General features: G+C 48.5%; 1 protein-coding gene across 1 annotated transcript in view; it reads left to right on the top strand.

The window, feature by feature from the left end:
- The window catches only part of SAP130 (Sin3A associated protein 130), a 988,428-nt gene that overhangs the window by 365,419 nt on the left and 603,860 nt on the right, over positions 1–19,149 (top strand). Inside the window, exons 12-13 of the mRNA XM_086942556.1 lie at positions 18,284–18,425; positions 18,846–18,967. Of these exons, the coding sequence (XP_086798682.1) occupies positions 18,284–18,425; positions 18,846–18,967 (264 nt within the window). The remainder of the gene's footprint in view (positions 1–18,283; positions 18,426–18,845; positions 18,968–19,149) is intronic.

Genomic DNA, 19,149 nt, shown 5'->3' with positions numbered 1-19,149 from the left:
ACGCCGGCCATGCTGTTCTCGTTAAGCTCCTCGTTAACACAAAAATAGCGCCGGGGCATGGGAGAACCCGCTGGGTACTTTGCATACAGCCTGCCACTGAGGTATGTGGAAGGAACAAAAGCAGTGACACAAAAAATAAGTTATCTGATATCTAGACGAGGAGATAAGCCAGTCATGATGTTCGCACTAGCAGTCCTGGTGTTTAAAGTGCATTCTGGTACTTGTAGTCCTGCTTTTTTAATAGTGCATGTAAAAACCACAGCAGAATGCAAAAGGTAGACATGGGAACCAACGTGCAGCGCTATTAGCTCTTGGCACAGAGTGACTTCAATCTCTGAAAAGCAATGCCACCTCACGGCATCTGAAACAGTGTGGGGCAGCCATCTACCGCCAGTTCCTTTGCTTTGCAAATTAGTACAGCTACAAGTGACAGAAACCGTGTGATCTGTTGGCTACTTACACAAATAAGCGCCTTGAAGCATCTTCCACGCACACAGAGCGCTAGCCACACAAAAAGTCACACAGGTCGGTTTCTAAGTGGCTGAATCCTGCCTACCTTGCGCCGTCTCCAGGCCAGCGGCTTCCTGGGTCGGGGGCTCCCAGGGGGGTCTTGGGGAGGGGGCAGAGGGTCACGTTGCACGCGGACACCTTCATCTCTCCTCTGCCATGCCCGTGTGGGGCTGCTGAAGTCTGGGGCTGCTCGCCGGGCACTGCTGGGTCCTCTCACTCAGCAGCCCCGAGCGCGCTGTGCCACACTGTGCAGTGCGAGAGGAGCAGGGGGCAGTGCCGAGCACACCCCTCCCCCTCCCAGGCAGGGTTAACCCATGATGGGCTGGAGAGGTGAGAGCGCAGCCCTTGCTGCCAGCCGGGGGAGCGGTGCACCGGCTCAGGAGAGACAGACGAGTGTAGGTTAGGGACCCCTAAACTCCACTGCGGAACGAACACACCGGCCTCAAAGAGGCCGCTGTGATCACACGTGTCCTGGGAGGAATTTTACACCAGACGAATATGCAAACATTCAAGTCACGCAAAGAAACTCCGGGGAGCCAGCTATCCCTCCCCGATCTCTCCTGCACCATCAACGCCTCTGGGCCTCGGGCAGACACCAGCCTCCTCCAGGGAGCACTCGGAGGGGCTTCAGAAGATGGCCAGGGGGGCAACGCCCCTATATGGTAAGAAGGCGCAACAGCAAATAGTTTGTACTCACTAGAAGATTTACAGCGACAGTCACGGCCAAGTTACTAGGCACATAATAGGGTCGCTCACGGAGAGCGGGAGGGGGGGTGCGGGGGCGGGAACGGACACACGGAGAGGGGGGGGGGTGCGGGGGCAGGAACGGACACACGGGTAGCGAGAGGGAGCCTCCCCTAGCCCCAGCACGGAGGGTAAACAAAGCAACTCACCTGGACTTCGTTCCGGGGCCGAGGCGGGACTTGCTCTTTCCCCGGGGCTCCTCCTTCGCTCGGGAGCCTCGGGACAGACGACGCAGGCTGCTTCCTGCTCTCCACTCCTCCTCCTCCCGATGACACGGCGGAGGCTCGGCCGGCTGGGCCAATCCCAGCGCGGCCCTGGCTGTATGACGGACGGCTGCTTCCCTTCGGCAGGAAGGCGGGTGTCTGCCCAATGCAGACCCAGATTCGGGGGCGTTCCCGAGAACAGGCTTTCGGCTGACGTAGCCAAAAGCCAAAAATTCTCGGGAACGCCCCCGAATCTGGTCCGGCATTGACGGACAGGCCCGTCTTCCAATGGCTAGCCTCCATTTATGGAGCTAGCCAATGGAAGACGGGGGCCGTTCCTGTCTCCACTACTATAGTCATTAGGTTTTCGCCTGCGCGAAAAAGCTGCGCAGAGCGCAGCTTTCGCCAGACAAAACCTAAAAAGACTCAGCCACCTCACCTATGAGGCCTTTTCCTCCACCTCCACAGCTTCCAACCATTATACTTTCTCCAGCACACTCTCCAATACCTCCTCTATCACTTACAACACAGGATGACGAGGATTTAGGGGGTAGGGATGAAGACCTAGATGCACCACTTCAGGATCCAGATATTGATGATGACACCCACAGAATTCCACCTCATGAAGCTTGGGAAGATCATAATGTCCCAGATGTACCTGAGCCAGATTTATACCCCTCCAGACCATCCTCTCCAGAGGACAACGTAGGGTTTGCGCAACTAATAAATAGAGCTGCACAATATCATGGGGTTCAACTCCATTCAGACCCCTAGATGAGGATTTTTAGAGACATTCTTGCAGCCTCAAAAAACAACAAACACTCTCCCTATTCTCAAAGGGATGATTAAACATGCCCCTGAGGTTTTGAAGACCCTGTCTGAGCTAGGGTGCTCAATCCTAGAATTGAGAAAAAAATGCAAACCAGCTTCAAGCGATCCAGCTTACATTAAAGGTCAACTTCTTCTGAACTCATTAGTAGTGGCAAATGATGGTAAACAGGCAAATTCCCAAACCACAGGTGATGCACCTCCGCCAGACAAAAAATCTAAACTACTGGACGCATCTGGTAAAAGAGTTGCGTCCCAGGCAACAAACTTCTGGCGTTTCACCAACTCATAAGTCTTACTTGCGATAGATTACCGGGTTCACTACAATGAGCTTGAAAAGTTCATGCAGCATCTTCCAGACGAATATAAGACCAAGGCAAATGATCTTATACAAGAGGGAAAGTTAATTACAAATACCTCTATTAAATGTGCACTGGATGCAGCAGATACAGCATCTCCCACCATTAATACAAGCGTGTTACTACGCAGACATGCATGGTTACGCATATCTTGTTTTAAACAAGAGTTACAATCTACCATCCTCAATCAACCCTTGGATCAAGAACGCTTGTTTGGTCCTACTTTGGACACCTCTTTAGAAAAGATAAAAAAGGACACAGAAACAGCCAAATCTATGGGGGCTCTAAAAGCAACAACTAGTAGAGGTTCCTTTCGTCCTTCCTCTTATAGGGACGCCTCCAAACCAACTGGCACAGAAAACACCTCTTCCACATACAAAAGCACTGCTCAAACTTCCCCTAGCAGAGGATATTTTAGAGGAGGGTGGTTCTAACAGCCGCAACTACCCCACCACAAAATGGTGACTTCCCTCCACTCCCCCCAGACCACTCCACTCCGGTCAGGGGAAGACTATCACAGTTCCTAGCTGTCTGGAATTCCATGACCACAGACAGGTGGATAAGACACATTATCCAGTATGGCTACTGCCTGGAACTTACCTCTACTTCCCCGCCCCCCCCCCCCCCTCACATACCTCCCAGACAACATCCAATGCCCACAGAACATCTGACGCTTCTTCTCAAGCAGGAGGTTCTCTCTCTCTTGCAAAACCATGAAATAGAACCGGTTCCCCATCACCAGCAAAATACACAGGTTTACTCCCTTTATTTCCTCATTTGCAAAAAGGATGGCACTCTCAGGCCAATATTAGACCTCAGACCATTAAACCTGTACATACAATCCGACCACTTCCACATGGTTACGTTACAACAGGTCCTCCCGCTGCTCCAATAAGGCACCTTCTTTGCCACTCTAGAACTCAAGGACGCCTACATCCACATTCCTATTCACCATGCTCACAGAAAATACCTACGGTTTGTACTGGACGGACAACATTACCAGTTCAAAGTCCTTCCATTTGGAGTCACAACAGCACCCAGAGTCTTTACAAAATGGCTCGCGGTGGTAACAACCCACTTAAGGAGGCAACACATTCATGTGTTTCCTTACCTAGACGACTGGCTCATAAAAGCCAAGTCACGCGCCAATTTTGTGCAAATCACAACACAATCCAGCTGCTACACAACTTAGGATTCACAATAAACATCACCAAGTCACATCTCCAGCCGTCCTACACCCAACAGTATCTAGGTGCAACAATAGATATTTCCAAAGCCCTTGCATACCCCAATCCAGCTAGGAAAGCCAGTATGCAAGCCCTCATAACAAAATTTCTGTAGCAACGCTCACTACCAGGGCGGGTGTTCATGCAGCTAATGTATCTTAATCGTTCCTTACGCAAGACTCCAAATGCGCCCACTACAGGAATGTCTGGTACAACAGTGGAACCAAGCTCAGGGTTAACTTACAGATCTGGTGTTGTTAGACAGCACACATATAACTCTTTGGAAAGATTTTTTGAGCTTCACCATTGCAAAGGGCGGCCTTTCTTGGACCCGGTTCTACAAATAGTGCTTACAGCGGACGCATCGCTCACCGGCTGGGGAGCTCCTCTCTTAAACCACACCATTCAAGGTTTGTGGACCCATCAACAGAAACTCCTTCATATCAATCACCTGGAGTTACTGGCCATATTTCTTGCCTTAAAATTATTTCATCTCCTAGGCAAAACTGTCCGCTCATTCCATTACTGGTGTGCAAGCTCAGACAACAGTCTCTCACAATGATCCTGGGGGCACCAACTTGGGCCCGACAACCATGGTTCACAACACTGCTGGAACTCGAAGTATTCCCACACCAAAAGTTGCACCTTTCTTCAAAGCTTCTCACACAGAACCATGGAGAGATAAGACATCCAGAACCAGCTTAACTAAACCTTGCAATCTGGCTCCTGAAGTCTTAGAGTTTGGTTACCTCAATCCCCCACCAGACTGCATGAGCGTCATTAGGGAAGATTTGTTGTTTATTGTAATAACAACGCCATCAATCCGCTAGATGCTTCAACACAAAACATTATTTGTTACCTCCTGCATTTACAAATATGTAATCTAGCATATACATCTATACGATTACATCTTGATGCTATAGCAGCTTACTCACAAAACAGACAACACTTGTAATTGTTTATGGTGCCTCCCATCAAAGCTTTCATGGAAGGCCTTAAAAGGATAATTCCTCCCAGAGTTCCACCCTCTCCAGTATGGAATCTAAACATTGTCCTAACAAGGCTCATGGGTCCCCCTTTTCAACCTTTGCATAAATGTGAGTTACAGTTCCTCATGTGGAAGGTAGCTTTCCTTGTGGCCACCACATCTCTCAGATGAGTAAGTGAACTCCAGGCATTAACCATACAGGAACCATTTTTGCAAATTAATCACAACAAAGTGGTTCTTAGGACAAACCCAAATTCTTACCTAAAGTCATTTCCACCTTTCACCTTAACCAGTCTGTTGAGCTCCCAGTATTCTTTCCTCAACCTGACTCAGTGGCTGAACGGGCTCGGGCTCTTCACACTCTTGACATCAAAAGAGCTATTCTTTACTACTTTGAAAGGACAACAAGTTTCAGGAAACCTAAACAACTTTTTGTAACTTTCTCACCACCACATAAGGGCAATCTTATATCAAAAGCTGGGATTGCCAGGTGGATCGTTAAATGCATTCAAATATGCAAAGCGTACATTATCCATTCCCCCTAGAGCGCCTTCCACACGCAAAATAGGGGCATCCATGGCATTCTTAGGAAACATCCCCATGGATGACATTTGTAGAGCCGCAACATGGTCTGCACCGCACACTTTCACAAAACACTGTTGTGTAGATGTGCTGGCAAAACAACAAGCTATTGTGGACCAGGCTGTACTAAGAACACTTTTTCAAACTGCTGCAACATATACATTTAGCTACCGCTAACGGGCTGACTGCTGCATAGTCTATGCAAAAGTATGCTATCTACAGCTCATCTGTCTCTAACGGAAAATGCTACTTACCAGTGCATCTGTTCTTGGCATGTAGAGCTGTAGATCTGCATACGCCCACCCACCTCCCCGGACACCTATATGTGTTGCTGTACTATCTTACTTGGATACATTACATATGGACATCACTTCTATTACTAACTAACTTCATCATCACCCTTTATGGCGAAAACAATCTGGAGATGGAGTCGATGCCCATGCGCACTACTAACCAAAGGAGGAGTCCCCTATCTCGAGACTACAAAGACTTCTACAATAACAAAGTGCAAATATCCGAGCCCAACACCAGATGGCGATCTATGCAAAAGTATGCGGATCTACAGCTCTACATGCCAAGAACAGATGCATACTGGTAAGTAGCATTTCTGATAGATACATCTGCCAGTGTATTCCTCACCTTGTGAATATCCCCTTGCGTCAGCAACATTCCGAAATTCTTTTTGTAGCTTCGCGCCGACGTGGACGACGTCACAGAGGCACGGCATCGCTCGCGACTCCGATGACGTCACTGACACCATAATAGGCCCACGCCGGCGTGATGACGTCAGTTCCCTTTTTTCCGCGTCGTCGACGCTAAAAGTTTCGGGGAATCTCTGTAGCTGTTGGTTACTTTGTTACTGTTTTCTCTATTTTCTTGCTTCTTTGTCTCATTGAAGATGTCGACTAAGAAGACCGGATTCAAGCCATGTAGAGAGTGCGGCGAAATGATGTCGATCACGGACCCGCACGAAGACTGTATCTGGTGCCTGAGTTCGGACCATGATGTCAATAGCTGTTCTTCGTGTAGGAAGATGAGTCCGAAGGCGCTTCGAGAGAGGGAGACTAAGCTTTTAATGGCGAAGTTAAGAGGAAGTAAAGATAAGAAGTCTTCGAGATCTCGTTCGAGAAGGGCGAGGTCAAGATCACGATCGGCGTCGCTTTCGAAGTAGTCATCCGGTCATGCTTCGAAGTCGAAAAAGAAGCATAAGAAGCGAAGACATGAATCTCTGCGTCACTCCGGTAAGGATTCGGACTCGAGACCGAAGTCTCCTAAGAGGAGGCATGAGAAGGATGTAGTGTCTCCATCACCAGAGGTCTTGGATCCAGAGGTGAGGCTTCGCCTTCCGAGTCGCAGGTTCAATCGCCGACTCCGGTTGTGAATCCGTCTCAGGCGCCGTCTCCGGCTCGAGAGGATGAGAGTCCCTTTGGATGAGGGTTCGATGAAACAACCACCTGTGGAAGAGGAGGCGAATCCGGAACCTTTGAAGGGTCAGTCTGTGGGTTATTACCCACCTTTCCCAGCTCCAGGTCAAGACCCTACTGCGTTTTTTAAGCGCTATGTATGGTGTCTATTCCAGAGCGTGGTACCCCTCTGGTGCACCTTCGGGTCCTATGGGTCCTCTGGCGTTTAATTTAGGAGTTCCCCACTCCTATGCTTCAGCTCCACCTTGGCATTACTCGGCGCCGCTGAGGTCGTCGCCGACGTCGCCGGCTCCGAGTCGACCTCGAGAACAGTGCCCTTTATGCCATTTATTACGGCTCCGCCGCCTTGGCATTACTCGGCACCGCCGAGGACGTCGCCGGCTCCGAGTCGACCTCGAGAACAGCGCCCTGGGCCTTTCGGATTCGATCTCGACGTCGATACCGGCTCCGTCGGAGTAGTTTACGGATCCAACGGCACAGCTGTTAAGAGAGATTCTGAAGGGATGCTCAGCGCCTCAACGAGGAGCAAAGATATAGAGAGGCTGAGGCTGAGATGGAAGGAGAGCTTCAGGGGGACTGTTTTCAAGATCTAGGAGAAGCTAGTGGTTTGGAACTTTCTCCAGAATGGGAGCTGCCATCTGTGTCTGATGCCCCATCAAAGGATGTTAGGCTATACCACATGGTCATGAGGAAGGCTGCAGAACTTTTAAATTTAACCTTGCCTACAGTGGAATATAAGTCCAATCTCTTGACTGAGGTTCTCCATTCCCCAAGTTCTGTTATTGAACCGTTGCTTCCCTTTAATGAAGCATTAACTGAACCTATTTTGGAGGTTTTGAGCAAGCCTCTTACTGCTCCTGCAGTGGCTAAAAGTGTTGCAAGGAGGTATAGAGTTGCACCTGGGAATCCAGAGCTTTTATCTTCGCATCCTTCGCCTGAAAGTCTGGTTATTCAGGCAGCCTGTTCAAAAAAGACTGTGGGTGCTTTCCCTCAAGTGCCTGGGGATAAGGAATCCAAGAAACAGAATCAGACTGTGAAGAAGTCTTTCTCATCAGCAAGTATGGCTTTAAAATCAACTAATGCCACTTGCCTTATGGGTAGATACATACATGCCCTGATGGATACTTTGCATTTGTTAGCTCCTAAAGTTCCTGATAACAACAGGAAGGATTTTAATGAAGTATTGGCTGATGTGCAGGCGGCTGCACGTCAAGTGATCCAGAGTGGACTTGACATCGCTGATTCAGTTGCTCGCATCATGGGAACTGCTGTTGCCTCCAGAAGGGCTGCCTGGCTGAAGTCATCAGACTTTTTGGCGGACGTTCAGGCTACGTTGTTGGATTTGCTTTTTGACGGTGTTGGTCATTTTGGTAAAAAAAGCTGATGCAGCCTTGGAAAGATTTAAGGACAGTAGGGCTACTGCCTAATCTTTGGAGCTGCAGACTAGAGGTTCATCTACCAAAAGGTTTAGAGGTTTTGGACGTTCTTCATTTCGTCCCTACCGTCAAGGTCAACAGCAGCAGCAACAACAGCTGAATCCACTGTATAAATCATACAGGGGTAGGCAAAGAGCTCGTCCACAAGGACGTCAAGCCTCCTCCTCCTCCACCTCTTCCAACCCCCTAGCCACAGAAATGCAGCCCTAGATCCGCCATTCCAGATCATGTGGGCCCAGTGGGGGGCCGGCTTACCCATTTTCTACAGGATTGGGAATCGGTTACATCATATCTGTGTGTTCTCAATCTCGTAGAAAATGGGTATGCTCTTCCCTTTCGGGAATTCCCTCCGAATTACCCTCCTTGCCAAGGTTTCTGCATGGAGGAACACCTGTTACTCGTGCAGGAGGAAGTCCAGACGTTGTTAAGAAAGGGTGCGATAGAGATGGTTCCAAAGCAGGAAAGGGATTAGGGATGCTACTCCCGGTATTTCCTGATTCCCAAGAATGATGGCAGACTTCGTCCAATCCTTGATCTTGAACCTATATCTAAAACAGGAGAAGTTCAAGATGCTCACCCTTGCACAGGTTCTTCAGGCGCTGATGAAAGAAGACTGGATGGTGTCAATAGACTTGCAGGATGCATATTTTCACATCCCTATCCTGCAGTCACACAGGAAGTATCTCCTTTTTACGGTGGGATCGCAACATTACCAGTTTGTGGTTCTACTGTTTGGTCTTACTACTGCGCCTCGAGTCTTCACCAAGGTGATACCTGTGGTGGCGGCACATCTCAGAAGATCGGGGATACCAGTTTTCCCGTATCCGGACGATTGGCTGATCAAAGCAGAGTCTCCAGAGAAGGTGCTCTATCATCTGCATGTGACAACTCAGTTGTTGTACAGGTTGGGTTTTTCGATAAATGTGCCCAAATCTCAACTTGTGCCCTCCCAGCGCAACCTGTTCATAGGTGTGGTACTGGATACAACTGTGTGTTGTGCATTCCCTCCTCTATAAAGGATTCGCACCATACAGGAGTTGATTCCTTTATTTCACAATGGAGCTGTCGTTCCTGTCCTGAAGGTCCTTCGCCTGCTCGGTCTGATGGCTTCCTGCATTCTGTTGGTCAACAATGCACGCTGGCACATGAGGGCACTCCAGTGGTGCCTCCGCAGGCAGTGGTATCAACACAACGGAGATCTCAAGGAGTCTGTGAGGATCTCCAGAGAAACTGCAGCGGATCTGTCTTGGTGGGGAGTGGAAGGCAACCTGTCTCAAGGGAAGCCTTTTGAACTGCCTCCAGCTGTGGCCAAAGTGATAACGGATGCATCCACTCTAGGGTGGGGTGCTCATCTGGGGGATCTTGAGGTCAAGGGTCTTTGGTCTCCAGAAGAAAGGTTGCTTCACATGAACCTTCTGGATTTGCGGTCTATATGTCTGGCGCTCAAGGCCTTCCTCCCTTCCCTACGCGGTCGGTCGGTTCAGGTCCTGACGGACAACACCATCGCGATCTGGTATGTCAACAAGCAGGGAGGAGTAGGGTCGCAGTGTCTCTGCAGAGAGGCTCTGCGTCTCTGGTCCTGGGTTCAGGATCATCAGATTTGTCTGATGGCAAATCATCTGGCCGGAGTTCTGAACGTGCGTGCTGACAGTCTCAGTTGGTAGTCCTCAGCCAACCACAAGTGGAGGCTTCATCCAGAGGTTGTTTGTCACGTCTTTCGGACATGGGGAACTCCTCAGGTGGACCTGTTCGCCACTCCCGAGAATGCTCACTGCCAGTCATTCTGCAGCCTCCAGTATCCGATGCAGGGAGCCTTGGGGGATGCGTTTCAGTTGAGTTGGGACTCGCAACCCCTTTATGCGTTTCCTCCCATACCCTTGATTCCTCGGGTACTGAGGAAGATTCTCCAAGACCGGGCCCAAGTTATATTGGTCGCCCCGGATTGGCCAATAAGGGTGTGGTACACAGATCTTCTCCACCTTTCCTTGTGCCCGCCGCTCCATCTCCCTTTCAAGACAGACCTCCTCTCTCAGATGGAGGGGCAGGTTCTACACCCCCACCTCCAGACCTTACACCTTCATGCCTGGAGATTAAACGGGGCAACCTGAATTCCTTTTCTCTCCCACATGATGCGGTGGATGTCATTCTTTCGGCCAGGCGTGACTCCACCAAATCAATCTTTTCATACAGATGGTCTAAATTTGTCACTTGGTGTGGAGAGAAATCTGTTGACCCTTTGAAGGCTCGTTTGTCTGATATTCTGCAGTTTGTTCTTTCTTTGACGCAGCAAGGGTTTGCTGTTGCCACAGTTAAGGGTTATCTTTCGGCTTTGTCGGCATTTCTCTGTTTGCCGGATTAGCCGTCATTGTTCAAATCTCCTGTGTTTTAAGATTTTTGAAGGGCCTTACAAATAAATTTCCTCCTACTCCCTTTATTGTGCCTCAATGGGACTTAAATCTGGTGCTTACTTTCCTGATGGGTTCTCCTTTCGAACCTTTGCACAAGTGTCCCATGAGACTTTTGTCTTTTAAGACGGTCTTCCTTGTTGCAATTACCTTGGCAAGGAGGGTAAGTGAGCTTCAAGCTCTTAGTTCAAAGCCCCCATTCTTGACCATTCATGCTGAACGAATGGTTCTTAGGACCAGGGCTGCTTTTCTGCCTAAGGTGGTAACTCCCTTCCATCTAGGACAGTCTATTACCCTTCCTACCTTCTATCCTCCCCCTCACACTTCCAAGGAGGAAGAGAGACTTCACCGCTTTGACCCGAAGAGGGCGGTGAGCTTTTACCTGGACCGGACAAGAGTTCAGGGTGGATCACCTGCTGTTTGTTGGATTTGCTGGTTGAATGAAGGAAAAGCTGTGCACAAGCGCACACTTTCAAGATGGATCATACTATGCATCAAGATCTGCTACTCCCTGGCAGGTAAGTAACCTCCAGAGGGTATTAGGGCTTATTCTACTAGAGCAAAGTCTTCAACATCTGCTTTGTCTAGGGGTGTGCCTGTTGAGGACATTTGTAGAGCTGCAACTTGGGCCTCCCTCCACACTTTTCCGAAGCATTACTGCTTGGATACCGAGGTAGGGAGGGATGGCCACTTTGCGCGTTCTGTCTGTTGTGGAGTCAGCATACCAGTAGTTGGGAGTGGGCGGAGCTAGGGGGTCAGAGGAAGAGGAGGAGCGGACTTAGGAAGGGGGCAGTTAGAGTAGGGACGGGGAACTGAACACACGTGCTAATAAAGAGCTAAGAGATAAGTCGGTGTCCGTGTTTGATTGATGTAGGACACGACAGCTGGCGACGAGGGTGGGATACAGCAGCAAGCCCACCCAGACGAGCCCCGTCCCGCGGCGTGGAGCGTCCAGAGCTCCGCTGCAACTGCGACCCTGAGGCGTCATGGGAGAAGCCTAGGAGTGACCCAGCAGACCCTGGAAGCGGGAAGAGCCGAGAGGAGAAGAAAGCGCAATGTGAAAGCGCCGAAGCGCCAGAAGAAAAAGCGCCGAGTGAAAGCGCTCCTGAAGCTCCGTGGTTGTGGAGCTAGCGCGATTGCGCGCCAAGAAGGTATTCAAATCTCACCCCCTGAAGCGTGAGTCCTAGCGAGGAACAGAAGTGCCCATCGGGAGCTTACCCCGGCGGCAACTGGCCTGAAGCTCGCCCTGCGTGTGGGGCTGGAGCGTGGAGCTAAAAGCGCCTACCGAGTGCCCACCTCGGCGGCCGATGCGCAAGTGAGAACGCCCACCGAGTGCCCACCTCGGCGGCGAACAGAGCGGAGCTCGCCCCTTGCCTGGAGGCTCGAGCGTGCCCACCGGAGCCCACCTGGCGGCAGTAGCCGTGAAGATCACCCCACGTGTGAGGGGTGGACAAGAAATAATCAAAAGCCAACCGGGAGCCCACTCCGGCGGCAAGGGACGAGGAAAAGACACTCCGGCGGCAAGGGACGAAGAAAAGAAGTCTCACCTGCAGCAGCTACTCTGGCGGTGGATCGCGGCTGAAAACGACGAGTGGTGAGTGGAAACTGCAGTCCCGAGTGAATGTGTGGCTCCGGTCGAAGGAACGAGCAGAGACGACCCAAATCTCGTTGAAAACGAGATTCCCGGCGGCCATCTTAGAGTCAGGCGTCTGAGAAGGACAACTCTGTGCAATACAACGGCGGCCATTTTAAAGTCAGGCACCGGGAAAGAAAACAAGCATTGGCAGAGTGGACCAAAATAAACATTGGCAACTGTAAGTGAAGCAAGCATTAGTGACTAACAAAACATACATTGACACATGCAAACAAACATTGGCAAATGCAAGTGAAGAATAAATAAACATTGGCAACTGTAAGTGGAGCAAGCATTAGTGACTGACAAAACAAACATTGACACATGCAAACAAACATTGGCAAATGCAAGTGAAGAATAAACAAACATTGGCAACTGTAAGTGAAACAAGCATTGGTGCCTGTAAGGACAAGTATTGGCCAAGAGTGAACAAGCATTGATACATGCAAACAAACAAGCAGTGGCACATGCAAGTAAACAAAATTGATCCACACAAATCGTCAAGCACTGACGCATGCAAAGCAACAAACGGAAACAAGCATTGGCAATGACCAAACAAACACTGGGGAAAACAAGTAAACAGGCACTGGTGCGTGCAATTAATCACACGTTGGTACGCGCAAGTCAACAAGCCTTGGTATGTGCAACTACACAAGCGCTGGTAAATGCAAAGCAGTAAGCGTGGACAACGGCACGTGGACAACACTGCACAAGTCTTGGCAACCAAACAAAAGAAGCACATGCTAACACGAGTGCATCAATTAACAAGCAAGAGCAACCACAAGAGTGACTCAACGAACAAGCATTGACAAAACAAAGGTCCGCACGGATGGAAATGCGAACAGTGAGATATGCAAGCGAATGTACAGTGGCGAATGTCATGAAGTAACGTGCGTCCATCAAACAGAGGAAGCAACGAACAAACATAAACAAAGACAAAGCATAAGGTGAGATATGCAAGCGAATGTACAGTGGCGAATGTCATGAAGTAACGTGCGTCCATCAAACAGAGGAAGCAACGAACAAACATAAACAAAGACAAAGCATAAGTGATTACAACGGAATCAGCAACGAGCACGAGCCAATGCGCGTGTGGGGTAGCCAATGAACACACACAACAAGCAAGTGAAATCCAACATTGTCACCAACCATGGACAAGTTCAGGGGTGTAATGTTGACCGAACGCCGAAGGACCAGTGAGCAAGCTCAAGCTAGAACAGAAACTGAAGCACCTGAAATCCGAGGAAAAGTGGACAGCACAAGGCCCCGCGTCTACGACCGATCAGGACCTCCTTCTCTCAGGGCGGGAGGAGACGTAACCCAATGTTTCAATCCACATCTTGAAGTATCGCCCCCAGTGGCACAGAGTGACGATTGGATTCAGGACCTCAAACGGCACTGGTGGCTGGAAGCATTGGACGATTTCTTGAAAGCCAACGGTGAGCAAAGAGAAAGAAAATGTCTAGTGTTACTCCTCCATCTGGTGGGTCCCGGGGGCCGATGCCCAATTAGAACATTTTCCAAGGAAGAAGCAGACACTTATGATAGACTCCAAGAGGAACTCTATGCCCATCTCAATGCACAGGCAGAGGTGGATCATAATCGCATGATCTTCAACACAGCACGGCAGGAACCAGGCGAACCGTTGCCGCATTTCATCATTCGGTTGCAAAGTCTGGTTCAAGGCTGCCATTTCAACACGTTTACGAATGAGGATGCTGTTCGGCTCCGAATAATTGAAGGCTGTGAAAACCCCGAAACAAGCCACAAGATACTTAGAGGACTTTGGTCGCTAAAAGAAATCATCAAGAAAGCTGAAATTGGGATGCACGTCCAAACAAGAGGCAAATTGAGGGATGCGCATCTGAGTACAAAACTTCGAAATACCTGGGAAGAGAGAACCCAGAATTCCAACAACCACAAAAAGAGAGAGAGAAAAGGCAGACCAGAGAAAAGACAAAAAAGACAGCGGAGGAGGCACAGTGACAAGGAATGCTCAGAGTCAGACTACTCAGCGTCTGGCCACTCGGAGAGAACCAAAGAATACTCGGAGTCAACCATCCAAAGAACAACTCCCCGGAATCATCCATCCTCCAGGAGTCCCTCAAGAAGTCAGTCACCGCACAACACACGTCACTCAACCATCCAAAGAACAACTCCCCGGAATCATCCATCCTCCAGGAGTCCCTCAAGAAGTCAGTCACCGCATAACACACGTCACTCTGATAGAGAGGGAGCGTCCAGTGGGACAGATTGCACTCCTGGACAAAATGACATTCTGCACAACCAGTGGGGGAGAAAGACAAACAATAGGAGGAGCGGCAGTGATCAAGACAGGAAATCGACGCCGGAACATCAATCACCAAGGAGCGAAGATGAGCCCGAGGAAACAGCTGGCAGAAGGATGCACCACCAACAGATCAGAGACACTAGATCACCAAACAAATGGGGAGGAGAACCAGATCACACAAGACGGACTGGTCCCGCACAACAACTACAAGCAAGAAAAGATCCATACAGTCATGGGCCTCAAAGCATCCCTGGGCCCCGCGACAACGTAGAAACAGAGCGTGGATGGGTAACATCAGACGAGAAGAACGAAGAGGCAAACGCCTGGGATCAAGCGCAAGGAACAAGCACGGAATCTTCAAACAATCTCCCAAATGAGACAACAGTGAAGATGTTACGACACAGACACACGAAGAAGCCTTGCAAAGGCAATTCCGAGACGGAAAGCAGCTCGTCACGGACTACCCGGTTCCGAAGACCACCTGGTAAGACATTCCCAAAGGAACACTCACAGAGGAGACTAACGGAGCACCCCTCTGATTCAGAGAGCATGTCGGTCCGATCCTTTGAGTCAGGAGAATCGTGGTCCCGACAACGACCACACGCAACATTCTTAAAGAAACATTCTCAGCGGGAAGTGAGTGAGGACCCCTCTGACTCAGATAGCATCTCGGTCCGATCCGTTGAGTCGACAGAGTCGTGGTCCCGACAACGGCCATGGCGCCAAGCACCTGAACACATCAGCGAACCAAGGGACACTTTTCCCGTTAAGAACAACGTGTCTAACACCAATGACAATGCACACTCGATTACTCCACCTGACAACCTGCCACATCGAGCACAGGCGCATTGCGACGCAAAGACTACACCGTCACCCCGGGTAGGGGCAGCAAGGTTGACTCGAAGGTCCTGGTCCCACAAAATGGAAACAGATATCGTGGCCAGTAGCACTCAAATAAAGACGGACCAACCAGTCGATCCGCAAAGGAAGTCGGGCACGCCCGGAGAGCCAAGTCATCATCAGACAAGAACGAAACACACAACTACCCAGCCGGTTCCAAGGCTTGCCTGGATCAGGCGCGAGCAGGAGTGGGAGAAGCAACCCGAGGCAACCAATCAATCTCCGAGTCATACCAAGATGGCCTCCCCAGGTCATACTCCACCGGCTGGCATCCCAGACTCAAAACAGGAAGACAGTGTTGGTCTCGACCTGACAAGGCAAAATGAAGCAAAAACACATACAGACACTTGGAAGGGAACTAAAGTAACATCCCCGTGGAAAAGAGGCCGAGCGTCACGTGAGCAAGAGTCACAATGGGGGACAGACTGCCGATATCAAACTGAGCTCACAGTAGGCACCCCAGACACTGAAGGCCCCATCCCTCCAGACATCCGCAACAGAGCTTGTCTAGTCAAAGACGAACTATTGGCGAACACTCATCACGACATACGTCCACCCCAGAGACTGATAGTGGAGATGGACTGAGAAGTCAGTTTGTTTGTTTGTTTTGTTACAAAGGGGGGAGATGTTGTGGAGTCAGCATACCAGTAGTTGGGAGTGGGCGGAGCTAGGGGGTCAGAGGAAGAGGAGGAGCGGACTTAGGAAGGGGGCAGTTAGAGTAGGGACGGGGAACTGAACACACGTGCTAATAAAGAGCTAAGAGATAAGTCGGTGTCCGTGTTTGATTGATGTAGGACACGACACTGTCCTCCAGGATTTTCTGGTATAGCAGAGTGACACCCTCCTCCGGGAGTGGGGACTGCTGTGGGACTCTATTCACAAGGTGAGGAATCCACTGGCAGATGTATCTATCAGAAGAACAAGTTACTTACCTTGAGTAACGCCTTTTCTGGTAGATACAGTATCTGCCTGTGGATTCCTCATATGCCCACCCGCCTCCCCGTTGTCCACTCAATTCAATTCATGAAGCTTTATTCTGTACATATATAATGACCATAAAAGCACATAAAATAAAACACATAAAATAACAATGTGCAAAATACAGATAAGGAGAATAGAATACAGCAGTAAATACTTTAAAATAACATACTTTTTCGGACATAAAAAGCCTGATTTAAAAAAGTAGCAGTATAAAAACAGACGTCGACAGATTCCAAATTAATTATTAAGTTCAATGCCTGTTTAACTGTACGTACGCCATATTTCATGAACATAGGTTTCAAATAGGCAATACGGAGGTTCATATACAGTTTACAGAATAATAAAAAGTGCAAGGTGCTCTGTTTAGATACGCCATCACACAGACACGGCCCTATCGGATGTTTTTTAAGGTTTGGTAGAGCCACCAAATGGTGAGCTATTCCAAATCTTAGTCTGGTTAGCACGTACTTATGGGATGGCCTGGTCACCATAACTAGATAAAAAGGGAAACCTTCAGTGATACCGTTGTCCACTCTTCTATACCTTATATAATGGCAATGATTTAATGTGTATATGTTTTTCTCAAAAGTAGTGTTTTATTCTACTTGAATTACTACATTGTCTTTACACTGCGTATGTTATCTTGTTTATTGTATACTGTGTATATATCTACTGTTGTCTGTTCGTCCGCGTGCCTCGAAGGCACGGAAAAAAGGACGGAACTGACGTCATCACGCCGGCGTGGGCCTATTATGGTGTCAGTGACGTCATCGGAGTCGCGAGCGATGCCGTGCCTCTGTGACGTCGTCCACGTCGGCGCGAAGCTCCAAAAAGAATTTCTGAATGTTGCTGACGCTAGGGGATATTCACAAGGTGAGGAATCCACAGGCAGATACTGTATCTAACAGAAAAAGAGTTACCGAAGGTAAGTAACTTGTTCTTTTCTTTCTAGCAAACGGTTGATAGTTTTAGCTGCAGAGTTATTGATGAGGATGTTGATTAATATGTGCCAGACGTGGGTATATGCATGATCCTGCTTGGCTACAAGCTTTTACAGCATTTGCAAAGTTTTCTGTTACATTAAAGGTGAGTATTTTTGTTTTTTTTTGTTTCGTGTTTCCATTGATTTGGGTACCTACTTTAGTTTTCTTATCCAAGTATAGTTCCAGTTATATGGCTTTTGTTTATAGTGTTTCGCTATTGAGTCACATAGCTCTTGAGAAGGTGTCACTTTGAAATGTATTTACTCTGCAATTCAGAAACTATTTTGCGTAGTTCTTTATTTTGGTTCTTGGCTTTTGAGAAGTAGATGTTGTAGTGACATTTTTGCCTTTTTTGTCAGCTTTGTAGATTCTGAAAAGCCCTTCGAGTGTGTCATTGTTGTGGAACTTATTCCAGATTCTTTCTTGTGTCCTTTTTAGTTAATTTTAGTGGTGACCGTCCTGCCACTTACAGGGTTAGTCTCGTGGCATGTTCCTCCCTCAAACCTTCCCATGTTGATATACAGCAGTAATTATTTATATTCATCTCTTCGCCCAAGCTTGTCCCATATCCTGTTCATCCTGTGTTCCCTCTGCCTTGCTTTTTCCGTCTGTAGATTTGTTGCAGTCCTAGCTTCTATTTGATCCTCTCTCATTCTAAGCCCACTGTTGGTAAACAAATGAAAACATTTAGTATACAATTTGTTCCTCTGCTTTTTTTGATTCAGAGTAGTAGAGCTTGTAGTGAGGGTAGGTGTGTGGGGTTTGGTAACTTAATATGTTGTCATTTACAGCTAAGGTGGTCCCACAGCAGATAACCCATACGTCTCCCCGTATCCAGTCTGACTATGCAGCTGATCGGAGCACTTTAATACCCATATCAGGACATCGTGCCTCTCCCAACCCGGTGGCTATGGAAAGTAGAAGTGAGAACCGGTAAGAGGGTTTTGGATATGGTTTCTTTTAATCAGACTGTTGGTAACATAATGCAATGCGACTCACTGGATACATTGTCAAAATTGTATTGATTATGAATAAATACTGAATTGCTGCCACAGGAAACTGCATACAGATTTGAGATTCCACTTAAAAGTAATACTTAGCCAAGAGATCTCTCTTCAGTTTTAGGTTCTGTGTACATCCTCAGCTCCGATACTGTTATGCTAGTAACTTTCCTAGTTCGGAAGTGCGTTGAAGAAGTGAGTTTTATCAGTTATCTTCTCAAATGCTCAAGGTACATTTATTCAGATATATTGACATTAGAAAGCATTGGATGAGCTCTTGATATTGGAGGGAATCAGTCTGACATCATTTGTGATGGCCTGTTCTTACCTTACCTTTTTTTATTTTTTACAGTCAGTCTGTGCCTGTCCAGTTCCAGTACTTTTTGCCCACCTATCCACCATCTGCATACCCGCTGTCTGCCCACACCTACACACCAATCACCAGTTCTGTGTCCACCATTCGACAATACCCTGGTGAGTGACAACATGGCTCGGAGTAAAGATATATATTATTAGTTAGAGCAATGTAGGTACAGATAGCAAACATTTCCTTATTTCTTACCTGTTAAAAATTATTATTTTAAGTGTATACCAACCCTTTTACTACGAGAAGAACATCATCGTCTAGAAATGTGGGAGTTTGTTTGTCCAAGGTT

Source organism: Lissotriton vulgaris, chromosome 11, assembly GCF_964263255.1.
Source record: "Lissotriton vulgaris chromosome 11, aLisVul1.2, whole genome shotgun sequence".
Taxonomy (NCBI): domain Eukaryota; kingdom Metazoa; phylum Chordata; class Amphibia; order Caudata; family Salamandridae; genus Lissotriton; species Lissotriton vulgaris.
This window is presented reverse-complemented; position numbering and strand designations above follow the sequence as displayed.